At 36.8% G+C, this 18,119-nt stretch overlaps 1 protein-coding gene across 1 annotated transcript in view; it reads left to right on the plus strand.

The window, feature by feature from the left end:
- The window catches only part of RBM33 (RNA binding motif protein 33), a 185,773-nt gene that overhangs the window by 132,766 nt on the left and 34,888 nt on the right, over positions 1-18,119 (plus strand). The window contains exons 13-14 of the mRNA XM_023727977.1: positions 859-1,146; positions 4,494-5,138. Of these exons, the coding sequence (XP_023583745.1) occupies positions 859-1,146; positions 4,494-5,138 (933 nt within the window). The remainder of the gene's footprint in view (positions 1-858; positions 1,147-4,493; positions 5,139-18,119) is intronic.

Consider the following 18,119-nt stretch of genomic DNA (forward strand, 5'->3'; position numbering starts at 1 on the left):
GCGTCTCTCGGCCGCCTGTGCCCCGTCGGGTTGCGCGCCTGCAGCCTCGGGCGCGTCTCTCGGCCGCCGCCTGTGTCTCAGTTTTTCTGATGCCTGCCTCTTCTTAAAGTAGCATGAAGACAAAAATGATGAAAGAAAGCGTTTTTAGGTCTGAGAAGAAGGTGCTTTATAACCTAGATTTCATCTTGTTAAAATAATGGCAGAATATATCGGGAGGCTTGTGCCCTTAAGTGTTTGACCTGAGTGATCTTGGAGCTGAATTCTTCCCTCTTGGCTATTTCACTTATCTATAAACTCTTCTGTTGGGTCTCTCTTTTAAGAATCCCTAGGATTATCATGACTGAAAACTTCCTCTCTAATAAAACTTTTCGGGTCACTCTCCTCCAGGAAGTACTTTTTGTTAGGACGTTGACTTACTGCTTGATTTTTTTCTTTTTTTTTTCTTGTTCCACCTTAAATTTAGGTACCTAAGTAAAAGTGTTAATACCAATAATCCCTTCGATTCCTTTTGGCAGCCAGAGTCATTTGTTGGCTTTACTAATTCTGTTAAAAATGTCATTCTCTACTGTAAATGCACTCAGTCTTTGGAAACACCAGCCGAAAATCACACTGATGTAATTCCTGTAAAAGGAGCATACTTGTAGACAAGTGTGATACCTTTACCATTCCGAGTCCTTAAAATTAAGGTCTATACTACATAGATCAGGGAACATTTATGCATGTGGAAAAAGTATTTACCAATGAGAAAAGCAGCTGTTTCCCAAAGAGAAGTTTAATGTTTTTATTTAATAATGTGCCTTTTTAGGTTTCTTCCCCAAGTTTCCAGTTTTAATTAGAATTTCTTATTTCTTGTGATAGAATACTACTTCACAGAATGTAACCAAGCGGCCAATTCAGCAGATGCAGCCAACTGCTCCAAGAAATAGTAATTTGCGTGAATTACCAATAGCCCCATCGCACGTCATAGAGATGAGTAACAATCGTTGCTCCTCCACACCTGCAGCTCAAGTGAAACCAATTATAAGCACGTCACCGCCCACGAGGTCTGTGGTGGGTTCCAGGAACTCACAGGGAAAGACCGAAGTGAAAGTCAAGCCTGTTAGCCCTGTGGTTCAACCTAGAGAAGAAGCAAAAACAGAACCAGAGGTAGGACTTTTTTAATAAAAAAAGAAATACTTCGTCTCCAGCAAGAAGCCTTGTGATTAACTTGGAGTTCTTACTTAGTTCAGTCTCTACAGTTATTCACAAAGTCTTCCCACACTTTTTTTCAACTACATCTTGAATTGGGTCCTTCTTTTAACCTAATAACCATGTCCATAAGATATACTTGTATTCTCACTGGTTTACAATATTAGATTTTATCTGTATATTTGTACAGTTATTATTTTATGATTTAGAATGCATACATACAGGAGGTTAGTACACTTTTCTGTAAAGGGCCCGATAGTAATCATTTTAGGCTTTGTTGTTCAGGCTGTCTCTGTAGTAATTATTAGCACAAAACTGTTATAGATAATTCTTAAGTGAATGGGCATGGCTATAAAATAAAACTTTATTTACAGAAGAAGGCGGTGGGCCGGATTTGGCCTGAGGGCTGCAGTTTGCTGATCCCTGATATATATATATATAGTTACTTTTCTATGACTTTTTTGTTTTTCACTATAAACTACTAAAAGATAGGACTACCTTTACTTTTGGTCTGTAGATAATGTTTTGGGGGGCTTTGGTTTGCTTTAAATTATATATGTTGTTGCTAACTTTTAAATAGGAACAGCATGTTGTAAGTATAAACAACAAATGCATGTGAGTATTTTACATGGTTTCCAGTTGTCTTATTTGCACCTTGATTTAGTTTTGGCCACTTGATTTTTTTTTGTTTCGGGAGGGGGTTAATATTAGTTAATATAATATTGGTCATGATGTTTTTAATTAACTCTTGCTAAGTATCAATAAAATCTATGACTGGGATAAGCCCCTAGAGGCCATTGATCTCCTATAAAAGAAATGAATGGGATTTATCTAATGCGACTGTCTAATAGATATTTCAGTTTCAGACTCCTCCCTAGAAATACAGGTATAAAAATTGGGCAGTATCTGTACAGCTTAGGTTCTAACACGGCAAAGTAGTCTAGTATAGGTCAATTGTTTGCCCCACCCAGGAACTCCTAAAAACACAGCCTTTGGAATGAACTGTCACTTGTTATCAGTGTGACCCTGGGCAAGTTACTTCACCTCTCATGAGCCTCAAATTCCTTGTCTATTAAATGAGGATTAAACAAGGCAGTGTTTTTGCCTGAGACATGGCAAGAGATCAGTAAACGGGAGCTGTTAATATACTGATTAAATTTACATAAAACATAACGAGTTAGGATAATATGTTAACGTACATTAATATAATAAAGTAATAATGGTACGGAAGGTTTCCTTGGAATGGAATTTAGGAAAGTTATGTTTTCTTAATTTTATAAAAACCAGCCAATACTTTTAGCAGTCAGTTATTATTATTACTGTTTGGTCATATTTTTTCCTAATAAAGTATTATAACAGTTGTAATGGTATGTTATTAAATCAGAGATACAAATACAAAGTCAAAATATTGAGTTAACAATTTAATAAGATCTTGTTAGAAGAAGGGTGACTTTTTTATTTCCAAATCAATATCTGAAAAAATAATCTAGATTTACAAACTGGATGGCAGCAGTTAGTTTTTAAAAAGAATTCTTTGCTAAAATTTTACAATACTTTTGTATAGCTAGCTCCTTACTTTGTATGTGTAAACCGATTTGGTTCAGAAAAATTAAGTCATACACATTACTTTTATAATAACAGTGGCCAAAATAATATGACAGAAGTGACCTTTTAGGCATACCGCTAGTCACTTTCGGCGATTTGTCCTTTCATAATAGTCGATTTAGGTAGGCTTCTGAAGAACTCTTCTTTAGAGCCAAGCAGATGGAGGGGTGAAATGGAGCTTGCAGGCAGCTGTGGTGTGGGAATCCATTTCAGTCTGAAAACATGAATGATTAGAAGTAAATCAATGTCTTAATTTGTTTGCTTTTACTTTTCTGTGCACATAGAATAGGACTGGGAATTGAATTTTTTTATTTTTACCTTTTTAAAAGAAAAGTTTTCTGTTTATTTTGCTTAAATAAATGTGGTTTATATTCTTACACTCATGCAGTTGGTAATGATATAATAAAGGATAAATCTATTTAGATGGAAACCTTTCTAAAGTATTTCTGTCTAGATTCCTGAACATATTTTAACTTTTTCTTGATGGCTTGGGAAAAACTCTAATGAATATTATTTATTCCTGAATTTTTAAACAGTGCATCCTTAGGGCCCGCTAATATGTTTACAGCTGTTTGCTCCCAGATGGCCCTGGTTTCTTAGCTTTTTGAGCTGTTACAGTCACTTCTTACTGATTTTCAGCCTTTTCCCCCCGATGCCACTTTTTGCTCGGTGTGCCTACCTATAGAATAGCTTTTCACTCACCTTCAAATTTGCTGTTTCAGATCTGTCCTAGACTTGAAATTAGATAACCACATTGGTAGGAATTGCTCACAGAATGATAACAAGTAAGCCCTGGTTGAGGGTCCCTGCTCCCTTCTGTAAGTGCATGGACTCCAAGAACATCAACTGACTCTTCAGCTGCACTGTAATCCTAAATTCCTATAGTTTATTCAGGATAGATAAGATTATTAAATAGCTAGCTGAATTCTAGGTAGATTAAATACTGTTATATTCTTTTGAAGGATCTGTGGGTGTTGATACATAAGAATATTTTAAAGAAAATTATTACTATTTTTTGTTAAGTACTTAACTTTTTATAAGAAATTTATTGGACCTTTTCAGATTATTTGATAGGCTTTCAGAATGGTGTGGGGCTGGAATATTAAAGATTCCTTATATATAGCCATTAATATTCTAATACTGCAATTGGCAACATTTTGATTCTGAGGAGAGTGTGGGAGTTCAAGGTCGGAGAGATTGACTTGTGCTGTTCATTATAACCAATTATTCTGTGACAAATGAGTTTGAGATCAGGTTGAAAATTCTGTAAGAAAAATCAATAGTTCTAATCAGGGCCTTTCAGGTCATTTACCGCCCTGCCTTTTGTTAGTTTGTCAGAAAAGAGCAAGATAAAACCTGTGAGACAGTGGGTGCCTCAGTTTTGTTGCCATTTCCATTTGAAACATATTTTGATATCTTAAATGAATAGTTTAATTGGTTTCAAACTTGTAAATGAGTAGAAATTTACATTATTTTGTTTTTTAATATTCTGATAAGATTTTCTGAATTAGCTTTAGCTGTGTAATTTTTTTCCCTCCCCAGAGGAAAGAGTTAAAGTCTTTAAGCAAATTTTGAATGGCTTCTCTCAGATACTGAATTGAGTGTCTTTGTGAAGTACACTTTCTTAGTTTCTTGAAATAGAGCAGAATGGTCACCTTGCCTTGTGCTCCAAAGTAAGCAGCGTATGTTGTCTGTTTTAGTTTCCTGATGAAGATGAGGAAACAAGGTTATATCGTTTAAAGATAGAAGAACAGAAACGCCTAAGAGAAGAAATCCTGAAACAAAAGGAGTTACGACGGCAACAGCAGGCTGGTGCTCGAAAGAAGGAGTTACTTGAAAGACTGGCGCAGCAGCAGCAGCAGCTGTATACCCCCCAGCTCCCAGCAGAGCAAGAAGAACGGACGTCTTCACCTTCACCCACCAATGGTAACCCATTGCTACCCTTTCCAGGTGCACAGGTCAGACAAAATGTGAAAAACAGACTTCTTGTTAAAAACCAAGATGTCACTGTTTCAAGCGTTCAGCCCAAAACATCAAGTTTTGTACCATCTGGTGCTAATATGCAGTATCAAGGACAGCAACTGAAACCACTGAAACATTTGAGACAGGCCAGAACAGTACCTCAAAGTCAAACTCAGCCGTCTCTCAAAGTACTACAGGTAAAACCTGCTGACATGGAGGAAATGCCATCTTCACCGCAGACTGCCAGAGTGGCCTCCGTCCCAGGCCGGCCCCAGGAAGTGAGACCTGGAGTGAAAAGGACGGTCATGCAGCGGGCAAACAGTGGTAGTGGAGACGGGCCGCACGTCAGCTCCAAAGTCAGGGTGATTAAGTTGTCAGGCGGGGTAAGTTTACATGCCTTATGAGTGCCTCTTCCTGTGCTCGTTTCACTTAGAATACCTTAATTCCTAGAGTATGTTATGGAAGAAAGAGAAATAAAACTTGCCTTTGTTACAGTATGTAACAATCATCTACCTCCTTGAAGTTGGTAGAAGAAATGTCATTTAAACACTCTTTCCAGCTGGGACACACATTTTTTCAGTTCTGTCTTTTGAGTCTTAATGAAAGACCAGTATGACAGTCTCTAAATTAGCCTTTCCTCAGTTTTAGCTTCATTTTGTAGATAATGTGCGATACAATTATCAAGTTTGTTTTAAAAATAAAATTTCCTTCACCACAAAAGAAAGAATTTGTTGTATGTAGCTTTAGATTTAGTGAGCCACCTGTGTGTGTCTTGGGTGGTGGTGGTGGTTGCTTGCGTGCCTAGTTTTAAGCAGCCTTGTTCCAGAGACTGTCACGTGTCTTCTGGTTTCCAAGCCAGCCACTTCCCCCGGGGAAGAAAAAGGTTAACAGAATTCTAAATTGAAATCATATATGACCTTACCACAGGCTTTCAAAAAATGAAACATGCCGTTTATTTCTTTCTTTACATGTGAATGGTTCTGGTTTTAGATTGTTTTCTATAAGGCACAGGAGTTAAGTTTTCCGCTGTAGTTTGGATAAGTTCAGTACTCCAAAATAAAAATGTTACTGCAGATAGATTCCTGTTATGGAAGATTCTCTGGTAAAGAAGTGATCTGTAAAATACTTGCTTCCTTGCCATTCAGGCTTATTTAGTTACAGGCAGTCTCTGGGTTATGAACGTCCAGAGTTACGGATAACTCGTACTTAAAAATGGACTGCCATAAAGCCTATTATATTAAAAATTTGAGCTAAATACATACAATGGTTCGTAATAACAAGCGCACACACTACTTTGTGACAGCCGGGAAAACATTGCGCGGCTTAGAAGTGTTTCTTAAGTGTTTTATATGCATTGAAAGGTAAAATATATACTACATAGTAAGACACTTGCCTGGCGCTAAATAAGAACCGTATGTACCTGTTCCGACTTACCTGCAAATTCGACTTAAAAATAGACTTCAGAATGGATCTCGTTCGTAGCCCAGGGACTGCCTGTATAGTAAATAACTCTCATTTATTGTTAAATTACAGTGAATTCTACAGCATGTGCTATGGTTTATGTAATTGTTGTATTCTATAACGGTGCTACCTATTGTGTGCGGTTTGTATTGTGGAAGAGAGGAGAATAGCAGTAAGACAGAAGCTTTTACAGTAAACCAGCCAGTAATAATTACTTAAAAAATAATACAATTAAAAATCCCCCCCTCCCCCCAAGAAAAAAAATTCATCCAACGAAAGCATCAGGAGCTCAGAGGCGCTCCAGTATGGCACCACAGCCTTTGCTGGACTGGACTACGGATAGCTAATTTGATTAGTTAATTTGTTGAGTATTTGTGCTTTTCTTTCTGTGTTTATAGACAAAAATGTGATTTTTTGTGTGTTTCAAGAAAATTTTGGTAGACTAATATAAACGGCAAGTTTCATATATAGAATATTCGACAAAACCCATAATTTTGTTTCTCCAAATCTGTTTTATCTCTCATCTGTTTGTTATGATTCAGAATGTCAGTAAGCAGATGAACTATGCTACATCAGATTATTTTAATATTATGTGAATTTGTTATCTTTAGGTGAGAACCGAAACTTTCGTTGGTTTCTACGGTGTATATGGCCTTTTTGCTTTTAAACGTACTTTATTAATCACTGTCTGACTTTTTAAATGTGAGTTATAAATGTAAGAGGAGGAGATGTGGTCACTGTTGGGAATAGATATTTTACTAGAGCAGCTATGACCCAGTGCTTTTTATTATTGAGATTGGTGAGTCAGGAAGTGCAAGATAGGATTTCTACCATCAAAGAGTAGCTTTTAACTAAGAAATGCCGTTCCTTTAAAATAATTTATCTATCTGAATTTTTGATGTCTTTTTCTCCAGTGGAAAAAATATATTTTGTATCAGCCTGTATTCCAAAATCATGTTATATAATTTTAAAACAGAGGGTGAAAAATGAATTTTGCATGAAAATAGATTATCTGCCAAACCAGTCCTTTTGAATAGCTTTTGAGCCCACTTTTTAAATTAAGTATTAGGTGAGCTAACCGACATGTTCTGTATTTTAGGATTTATTCCAACAATTCTACCAATAACATGTTGGAAACTTTTGATTATCAAATAATAAGTATCTCTTCTATCTCTCTGAACTAAAACAAATGGTATTTCCCTATGGCCTTGGTTTTTCTTGTGGGTTGTAACTGTTTTTAAGAGGATGCATTTAATTGTGACTGGTTACAAAACTGCTTATTTCAGGCAATGCAAAAAGAAAACAGTTACGTTGAGTGCTAGGTGCTCTCACATTTATTTTGACTTTTATTTCTGTCCCTGGCTGCTGCGGAGGTATCTCCATCTGGTTTATTCTCTACCTCAGTTGACTGTAGCATTAATGCTCAGGGATATGGCATGCCTGTGAAACTGGTAAACTGTGAGCCTAGAGCCCAACCAGGCACCCCTGTCAGGGTCCGACGGGCTTAACCTAGAGCTCAACCAGGCATGCCCATAGGGTCTGACAGGGGCTTAGCCTAGAGCTCAACCAGGCACCCCAGTAAGGATCTGACAGGGGCTTAGCGTTTTGGGAGGATTAGCTCATACATAGTACCTATACAGAATATTATTTATACATTTCAATTTCATAATTACTTGTTTAATAAAAGCATTTCATTGTGGTTCATGTTCCCCTTGTGTTTTGCTATGAGCCCTTGGTTTCTTGACATCCTGTTAGTATAAAATTAGTCTTTCTTTATGTTGTGTTTGTGGGGTTTCCTAGAGACTTACTCTAGAGAGAGTCCGTTTTATTTCCTTTGCTTTCTTTTCTAACCTAAACTTGCATCTAATATATTTAAATAAATTATTCTTTGCATTCAGTAGTCTTCTCATTATATTGTTCAACCTCTAGATAGGATGTGGGACTATCTCAGGATATAGTACCATTCAAGAAAGTATACTCTGGTGAATGATCACAGGTAAAAATGGTATTGATGAGATTGTTCGGTTATATTTATGAAAGTAGAATTTTCTTGGCATTCTTATTTCTGACATCCAAGTTGGAAATATCTTACAACTTAATTAGGTTTCTTTAGGTGTAGGATACCTATGAGAGAGTCCCTTGGTGGTGCATACAGTTAACATGCTCAGCTGTTAACTGAGAGGCACCTCCGAAGAAAGACCTGGAGATCTTCTGAAAAATCAGCCATTGAAACCACTGAAAACTGGCACACATGGGGTTGCTGTGAGTCAGAGTCTCAGATACCTGTGAGGCAATTTTAAATCATAACAGAGTTCTCTTTTTTTATTGTCTGTATTTAGTTAATTATGGAGCCCTGGTGGTACAGTGGTTAAGAACTTGGCTACTAACCAAAAGATCAGCAGTTCAGGTCCACCAGCTGCTCCTTGGAAACCCTGTGGGCAGTTCTACTCTGTCCTGTAGGGTCACTGTGAGTCGCAATCGACTCGACAGCAACGGGTTTTTTTGGTTTTAGTTAATTACCAAAAACAACTTATGTTTGGATTTTATTAAATGGTTTTTTTGGGGAGGAAGGAGTGGAGAGGAGAGAGATCCTCAGTCTTAAGACAACTGAGTTTTCTGTCTTCTCTTCCATTAATTATTTTATCTTTAAGGTGATTTTAATTCACCATACTCAATTCTAAGAGGATTTCTAGTTCTTATATATCGTTCCTCTTTGTTACATAGCTAATGCATTATGGACATAAGAAGCATTTTCAAAAAGACTTTATAAAAATGATTTCTTGGTATCATTTCTTACATGGTCATATGGCTAGGGTTATTATCTGGGTTTAAGGTTTGGAAAGTGATTCTTCACTTTTTTCAAAGGCTTATTGTTGGCACCATATTTTTTGTTAACCATTCCAAAATTTCTTTTTGTGGAATATAGAGAACTAATCTCTCCTTTTCTAATTACATTTGTACACAACAGTGTGATATAGTGAAAGCAACATGGCTTTGGATTCAGAAAGACAGACCCATGTTTGAATGATAATCTACTACTTTTCATCTTTGGGGTCCAGAACAAAGTATTTCATTTGTTTGAACCTGAATTTCCAATCTATAAATAGGGTTAGTAAGATTGTTGTGAGGAGTAAATAAATGAAAGCTGCTAGCACCTAGAAGGCACTTTATAAATGTCCATTTCCTTTTTAGGATGCTCCTAAGGCCCCTTCTAGAAATTCTGTGATTTTATGATGAATAATAGTGATAGCTACCATTTATCAAGTGTTTAGCATGTACTAATTGTTTTATAGACTTCCTTATGTAATCTTTACAACATCTGTTATGAGGTGATATTCTTGTTCCTGTATTACATGTGAGTAAGTTGAGTCTCAGGGATTGCATTAGGAACCCAAGTTACTCAGCTAGTAAGTAGTGGAGGTAGGTTTCTAATCAAGATTTAATTCTGAATCCTATTCTCGTTACCATTGTTTATCTAGTTTGTTATTTTTACTGTTCCATTTTTCTATAGTGTTACTTATTTCGTGATTAGGGATTAGGTTCTACTGTTTCTTATAAATGTACACTATTCAGTGTTGATTCAGAAAATTTTTAGTAAGTGCTTCTAGAATAAAGATGACAGGCAGATCTTATTTTGCTTGCCAACCTCAATTGATCAGTAGTAACTGACTGGAGCAGTGTGTTGAGAAGGATTGAGAGGTAAGAAAAAGCTTCACGATTGGTCAAGAGTATCAACTCTGGAACCTGTGTGGAGTGACTGGTAACATTAGAGTAACCAGATGGCCACTAGCCAAGGGAGATGAGTCATTGTTTAAACTGGTTAAGTATAGCTGTAACTTGCTGTGCGCTGTAAATGGATCCTTGAATATTTCTGTGTAAATCAATTTGAGTCAAGTTTTATATTTAAAGCATTTTGGGGGGGAACACTAGAGGGGCATAAAATTTGAAGAGACCCCTTGTTATGAGGGCAGTCACTCCATATATGTGAATTTTAATTTTTTCTGTCCTTTTATTATCTAAACTTGTTAGGTGAGCCTACAAAAGGAACAAATTAATGGTGCTTATAATATATAGCTAAATACTAGCAAAGTATTGCTTCTAAAATTTCATGAGCCTCCCTGAATATTATTTATACAAATAGTCTGTGTAAAGAATTGTATTTGATGGAATTATTCTCTTTTTATTACTTAAAATATAGAAATAGTCTCCATTTGCTCATTTTCCAGGAAGCTGTTTTAAGTATTTAATTTTAGGAAACTAAAAAAGCAACCTTTTGAAATCATAATTTTGTTCATATATAACCAATAAAATAAGTAATAACAGAGCCAATATAAACATAAAATGCTTACTTAGTATAAACTTACTGTAGTTCCTTCCAGCTATTCTTGATAATTAAATACAAACAAAAAAAGAAAGTAAAACAAGCATGTATCATGGAAATTCCTTTACAGCCTTGAGTCTTCAACTTCTGTCTACCAAATTTAGGGGACATGGTGTAATCTTTGAAGTATTTGCACCTTGGTTTCCATTTTGTATCTTTGTAACCTTGGTTATTTGGCCTGAGTGAATCTCTGCTCCTTCATCAGGAGAAGGGGGATAAGATCTCACAGCATTGTTGTAAGGATTAGATGTTGTAACCTATGTAAAGTGTTTAACACAGGGCCTGAGCACATGGTAGTTGCTCAAGAAATACTACTACCCTTCCCTTTTAGTTTAAGCAAGAAATAGTTTATTTAGAGTGGCTTATAATGGAGTTCTTTAAGAAATTGAAAGCAAATACTGAATTCAGATATTTTATTCTAATCAAGGTAATGAAATTTTTAAGAATTTGGCAGCAAATTAAGTAAACAGTAGCTGTTCTGCTGGCCACATAGAGAAACGGGAGAAATACAGAATGTCCCAGCAGGAAAGCCAGCTGTCCAATTTTGATACTCTTATATTTTATTTTTAAAAGGCTGTCAGAATGCTGCATGCATAGGGTCCCAATTTATTTGTGCGATCTTGCTTTTTGAAGTTAGACCACATTTGTAGATTTTAGAAAAGCAGCTCAAGCTACACATCTACAGATAATGCATCCCTTCCTACCTACTCAATGGTTATTCCCAGATTTTTTTAGAGAGGTGGTAGAAGAGGTGATATGTACATGTCTGATCCTTTTGTGGGAGCCCTAGTGGCACAGTGCTTAAAGTGCTTGGCTTCTAACTGAAAGGTTAGCAGTTTGAACCCACCAGCCACTCCGCCGGGAAAGATGTGGCAGTCTGCTTCCATAAAAATTTACAGCCCTGGAAATCCTATGGTGCAGTTCTACTCAGTCCTGTGGGGTCGCTATGAATCGGAATCAGCTCGAAGGCAGTTGATTTGGTTTGGATCCTTTTGTGGGGCCGGGTCGGGGGGAAGGGGAGGGAGGTGGGGAATGTTTTATTTTGATACAATTTCCATTTAAGAGAAGTTGCAAGAATTCTACAAGGAACTCATGTATACCGTTTACCAGATTCACCAATTGTTTATATTTTGCCACATTTGCTTTATCATTCTCCTTTTGTCTTTTTACACACACACACACACACACACACTTTCCCAAACCATTTGAGAGTAGGTTGGAGAGACCATGTGCATTATCTCAGAACAAAGATGCTTGCGGAACCACAGTAGAATGATCAAATAACAGGAAATTTAACTTTGCTATGATACTATTATCATAGTACATATTCAGATTTTATCGTTTGTCCTGATTATGTCTTTTATAGCCGTTTTTTCCCCCAATCTAGGATCCAGTCCAGGATTGTGTATTATATTGTCATATCTCTTTAGTATCCTTTAATCTGGAACATTTCCCCAGCTTTTCCTTGTGTTTCTTGACATTGACCTTTTTAGACAGTAGAGACCACTTATTTTATAGAATGTCCTTTAATTTGGGTTTGTCTTATGTTTCCTGATGATTAGTGTTGTGTTGACATTTTTGGCAGGAATACCATGGAAGGGATGGTGTGTCTTTCACGTTGCAGCATGTCTTGAGGCATGTGATGTCAGTTTGTCCCAGTATTGATGAGGTTACTTTGATTGCTTGAGTAAGATGGTGTGTGCCAAGTCTGTCCACTGTAAAGTTAGTTTTACCCTTTGTAATAAGTAATTTATGGGTGGATACTTTGAGATTATGTTAACATCCTATTTCTCATGAAATTTTAACTATTTTTAGCAAGCGCTGATGTTTTTATAATGTTAACATTACTTTTGTGTGTATTAGTTGGCACGCTACTACTGTAATGGCTTTCTTTTCACCCTCGCTTATTTTTTTTAATATAAGTAAGTGCTTAGGAATTCTTATTTTATTCAGCAAACTATTACTATCATTATTTATTTTGATTTTAGAATCGCCCCTAATATAGATTAGCCAGTGGGAGCACCTTCAGCCCTGGCTTCTGTGTCCTTTCAATTTGTCTTCATCACTCTTTGAACACTTCCTTACTTTCTGGTGCAAGAAGATGTACGGGCTCACCTCGTAATTTCCTTGCCTCGGCGCTGGACTCAGTCTTTTCTCCACGACACTCCAGTTTCGTTCAGTGGCCATCCAGGTGCCAGGGTTGCTCTTTGCTAGTTGGGTGTCATTATTTTTAGGTCCTCTCAGCACATGTCCAGTCCTTTCACTGTGAATTTCCAAGAAAGAAAAATGACTTATAAAGAGGCTGCTTGAATTGGTTGAATTTTGTATATTTCTTGAAATAGGTAATTTTCAGGAATCAAAAATACTTTTTGCTATATTAGCTTCGTATTTTGAATTACAGTGATTGTGTAATAATTCCAAGGGAATTAAACATCACTATTTAGATAGCAAAAATGGGTTTCTCATCTTCTTTGGAGCAGGGCTAGCCAAGACAGGTTCTTGTGGCAGTGGCTGAGGTGGAAAACTGCTAACAGGGAAGGGAGTGTGTGGCATGTGGAATCTTCTCAAAAGGTATACTTGGCACATTTGGGCCAATGTTGTGCATTTCAACAGGTTTATTAACTTTAACTAGCAGACACTCTATAACTTCCTCATTTATTCAAAGGGTAATGGTCATACAGTTGGTACTAGCATTTATGAGATATATATCCTTCAGGGTAACAACTCTTGAAAGTTTAATTTAGAGACAAAAAAGTACATCCTTATACTTCTAAAGTTACCTGTCACCCTTTGGGAAATACTGGTCTAAGGAATAGTCTAAATTCTTAAGCATGAAATGCAAGGTTATAATTTGTGACCTTCACTCCCTCCTGTTCGCCTGCTGTGCCATGCTGCTTCATGCCTCTGTCTCACTTGTGAATTTTACTCAGTATTTAAAATCCAGCTCCCCTGACTGCTTCCATACACAAAATTCATCACTCTTCCTTTGTATTGTGCCGGCACCATGAGCTTTCTCGCCCACACTGAGCCCTAGGGCAGCCACTTGTTTGCAGAGCTCTACATGTGGAGGCGCCATGAGTCGGACTTGCCTCCACAGCAGCTAACAGCAGCACCTGCTGGCTACTTCCCGTTCCTCAAGGGTAGGCTTGGTCTTATACTTAGTTTTTGTCCCCAGGATTTAGGGCAATTTGAAGTACATTACAAGTATTTAAGAAATATTTGGGAAAATAAATAACTCTTCTTTTTAAAATATGGACATGGTTTATAGTTTGTTTTTTGTTTTTTTAAAATTGAAGTAGCAAGGGAGGCATTAGCATAATAGGCCTGAATGTATTTTCCCCCAAGTGCTTCTGATCATAAAAGTAATGATTGTTTAGTGTAGACATTTAGATGATGCCAGTAAGCAAAATTTGGAAGAAAGCAAAAATAACTAACAAAGTAGTACTTAGATTGTTTACTTATATTAAGATATGTTTACTTATATTGTTATTATAAAACAAGAATTTTTTATCATTCTTCTAGTCTTTTCATGTAAAAACTCACTGTATCCTCCCCATACTCCTTTTTTGTTCACTTTACAAATTCAGTGTACCTCCTATTTTGCTACTTTTTGAATTATGTAAATGGAAATATTCATACCATAAATCTGTGGTGGTAACTTGTTGATGGGGAGTCACAGGCAGAGACAGCTATATAACCTTTGGAGATGTTATTCAAGTGAACCCAAGCTAAGTTTCCTAGTTACTAGGCATGCGGATGTAACTGTTATTGACTCATTGGTTTTTGGCAGAAGTTAGCTTTGTACCATGGTCTTTGGCAGTGCTTGTGAGCAGAGAAATAGGAGAGGTGGGACAGATCTTGGCCAGGTAGATCTTAAGTGGAAGTGATTCAAAAATAACATTTCAGAATCTGATTCTTCTATAGAAGAGAACAATGTAAAGAACAGCACTGTAGATCTACTTCTAATAGAGAAAAGATGTTCTAGAAAGATCAGATAGTAAGTGCAATTGAGTGTAACAAAAATTGCTTTTGACATAGAAGTGGGTGGGAGGCAAGAGATGCCCACTGTTGAGGTACATGGTTTTGGAAAAGGAGCAGGAGAGGCACAGGATTGTCCATTGGTAGGTACCTGATGGAGAGGTGAGAGCCCACAGTTTCACCTTGTTTTCTCCTGTCTCTCCTGTCAGCCCCTTGCTGGTAGCTGAGTTAGCTAATTGAGGTTTGACCTCATTTGTTTCCTGTTCCTTTCCCTGTTAAAGGTGCTAATGAGCAGTAAAATGGCCAAAAGGCAAATAGCAGAAGAGAGGAAGAAAAATGGGGTGTGGATAATCTTGATTAATCACTTATTAAATAAAATTTATACTCTAGAATCTTCCTTCTAAAGGAGAAGCGAACATAAATATTTTTTAAAGAGCTTTAGTGGTCAGAATTGATAACTTTCGAAGAAATTACTTTTTAAGCAGTGTTAAGTGTGACCTCTAAATTTGGGCAAGATAGATGATTATTAAGGAGTAGAAATCAGTTTTAATGAATAAGAATTTCTGTACTCACTAATAATGTGATCACTTTAGACTTAGGAGGTTGAAGAGCGAATAAGCAGTTAAATCAGATATAATTCTCCTGTAATTAAGAATCAGGATTTGCTATCCACTCTCCCTAGCAGAAAGGGAGTCTGCTTTCTCCAGTGTCTCAGGTAACTTTCCTAAGTTTCAGCAGCCTCCAGGAATAGGAGCCTCACTGCCTGCTCTCCAGAGGCTGCCCCGGTGCTACAGAGTCGGTGCTACTGAGCTGCTTATCACAGGGCTGGGCTTAACCAGAGCCAGGAGCTTCAGTCCTCCCACGAACGGCTCTCGCTGGAAGAATCAGACTTCACCGCAGCTGTTTTATAAGCTGGAGCTGAGAGGGGCCCGTCAAGTCCCAAGGCTCTAGCAGTGTCGCTTTTAGTGACCCTTTCCTGTTTAGACTGGCAGATTCGTGCTACAGAAATGGGAGAACCTGGGGTTATCAGATCCCGTTAGAGGCCAAGGTCTTTGGTTTCTTCCTCCAAAGACCATTTAATTTTGCTTTTTAAAGATTTCCCCAAACCTAACTAATCTCAGAAAGGTAGATTGCTGAGAGAGACCAGATGAATAACTACCTTGTTATCACCACAGTATAAAATCAAAAGCCTATATGTGAATAGAATCCTTTTATTTCTTACAACCCAAGAAACAGGCAGTTATGAGGTCGGTCTGCTCTGGTCTCTTTAACCTTGTGGATTTTGTTTTAATCCTGTTTGTACAGACCCATTACCAGAATTATATACGAAACATTTTGGATTTAAGTTGTTTATGTGTTTTTCATGCTTGCAGTTATGGAAGAGTAATTTATTGCAGAGAATAAATTAACATTGCAAATATGTAATGTTCTCACCTCATGATACTGTAGCAATTTAAATAAGGAATTGACCTAGGAACCTGGAAAAAGCATATTAACCTGTTGATTTTCTTTTATCTTTTCTCCTTTAATACAGTAGTCTCCAAAGAAACAATAGAGGAGCCTTAAATGTATTTATATTTAGAAACTTCATATAGCATGCATATCATTTATTGTCCAGATTTTGAATTAGCTTTATAAAGATTACCAGGATAGACCCAGCATTGTTGTAGTTAATAGAAACCTGTTTAGTGAGCCTGTGGGCTGTAAGATCAGTACATTGCCAGTGACAGTGAAGTACGGCCTTATCGAAAGGAGAATTCGTAAGAGGCTGCCCTGGGACACTACACCACTGTCCTTCTGTGTATCCTGACAATGTTATCTGTCCTCTCAGTAAGAAGTATCAAATGTCTGTCATGAGTACAGAAATTAATTTAATGTCACCTGAAGACATGCAATTAATCTTTTAGAGGTTTTCATAATACCTTTACAGAAAGAGTTGCCAGTTTGGCGGATTTGGATTTGGGGGTTTAGAAGAAGATAAGGAAAATTAATTTTTCATCAGGGTTAATATAAGCTAGCAGGGCCACAAAGGCTGAGAAAAATGGTCGGGGAATTTGTCAAGTGTTGTCACTCTAGAATAATGCTGCTTAACGTCTGATAGGTATAATCAAGAGTTGAGATTTCTATAGAGAAGGATTAATCAATTTGCTCACTAGTGAATGCAAGTCAGCGATATCACTTCTTCATGGGGTTTAAGAATGAAAATAAGATTTGATCTGTCAAATTGCAAGAAGCCCTGACAGTATCAATAGGCGTTTTTATCTATACATTTAAACCATTTGTTATAAATAAATTTGTCCTGCTAATGTTGGTGGCAACAAACCTCATTTTTTGTAATGATTAAGCTGATAAAAAGTATTCCCTAAGCTTAAACCGAAACCAAACCCATTGCTATCAAGTCGATTCTGACTCATAGCAACCCTGTGGGATGGTAGAGCTGCCCCATAGGGTTTTCAAGGCTGTACTCTTTAACAGGAATAGACTGACACATCTTTCTCCTGTGGAGCAGCTGGTGGGTTCAAACCACCATCCTTTTGGTTAGCAGCAGAGCACTTAACCACTGCATCACCAGGGCTCCGTATTTCCTAAGCTTAGTGTCTCTTATATTAAGAAAAAAAAGCTAAAGAGACATTTTTATAGTATTCATTAAAAGATAATCATTTATGGAAAAAAATAATTCCAGTTTGCTTTAAGATGGGCAAAACTCCTTTCTCCTCATCTGTTTTGGAGGAAGTGGAAGATAATTAAAATCGTATTTAAAATACTCTGCCTTATAAGAAGTTAAAATGTGTACTGTACAACCCTTGAGAAGTTCACTTTCAAAGTGAACTTTTATAAATAGAACTTAACCTGCCATTTACAGACCACCTGTTATTTCGCTTACGTTAAGATGTAAGCAAATAAGTTTACATAGCTAAGTACTAATAATTTTGGGATCACTTTCACGTTACAACTATGAGCATAGGTTATAAAAGATGTAAATAAATAGGTAGTTTCGATTTGGCTTGGTTCTCATTTAAATTTATCTTTGTATGTACGAATATATGTATTTTTGGCCACAACCTAGTGTTAACTGGAATAACCCCAGAATTAAAAATTTCTCCCTAGAATTAAATTTTCATTGTGCTAATTTGAAAGACAATAACTGTTCTCTCAATTGAAAAATTTTTTTAATATTTTTTTACAAAATGGATGTTGCATATATTTAAGCCTTGCGTGCTTAGCATGATTTTCAGAAAAATGCAAAAGCACAGCCTTATAGTTACCCTGCATTTAATTAAAATGGATGGTCAGTTTAATTGAATAATGGTTAATCTCTTTTGTTTCAACTCTTGTTGAAAACCCTTTTGATTATTAAGATCCTAAGAGTACCTTAGAAATTTCAATTTTTATAGTTTTATTATATAACTTGTAATGAATGGAAGGTATAAAAAATTGTCTTGCATATAAGCAACTGCAGACCTTTCCCCCTACATTGTAATAACCGGATGATAGGAACAGTTTTTCCTAAAAGTAGAGTCGTCATCACCATAATCTCTGAAGC

The sequence above is a fragment of the Trichechus manatus genome, unplaced genomic scaffold (assembly GCF_000243295.1).
Source record: "Trichechus manatus latirostris isolate Lorelei unplaced genomic scaffold, TriManLat1.0 scaffold00020, whole genome shotgun sequence".
Taxonomy (NCBI): domain Eukaryota; kingdom Metazoa; phylum Chordata; class Mammalia; order Sirenia; family Trichechidae; genus Trichechus; species Trichechus manatus.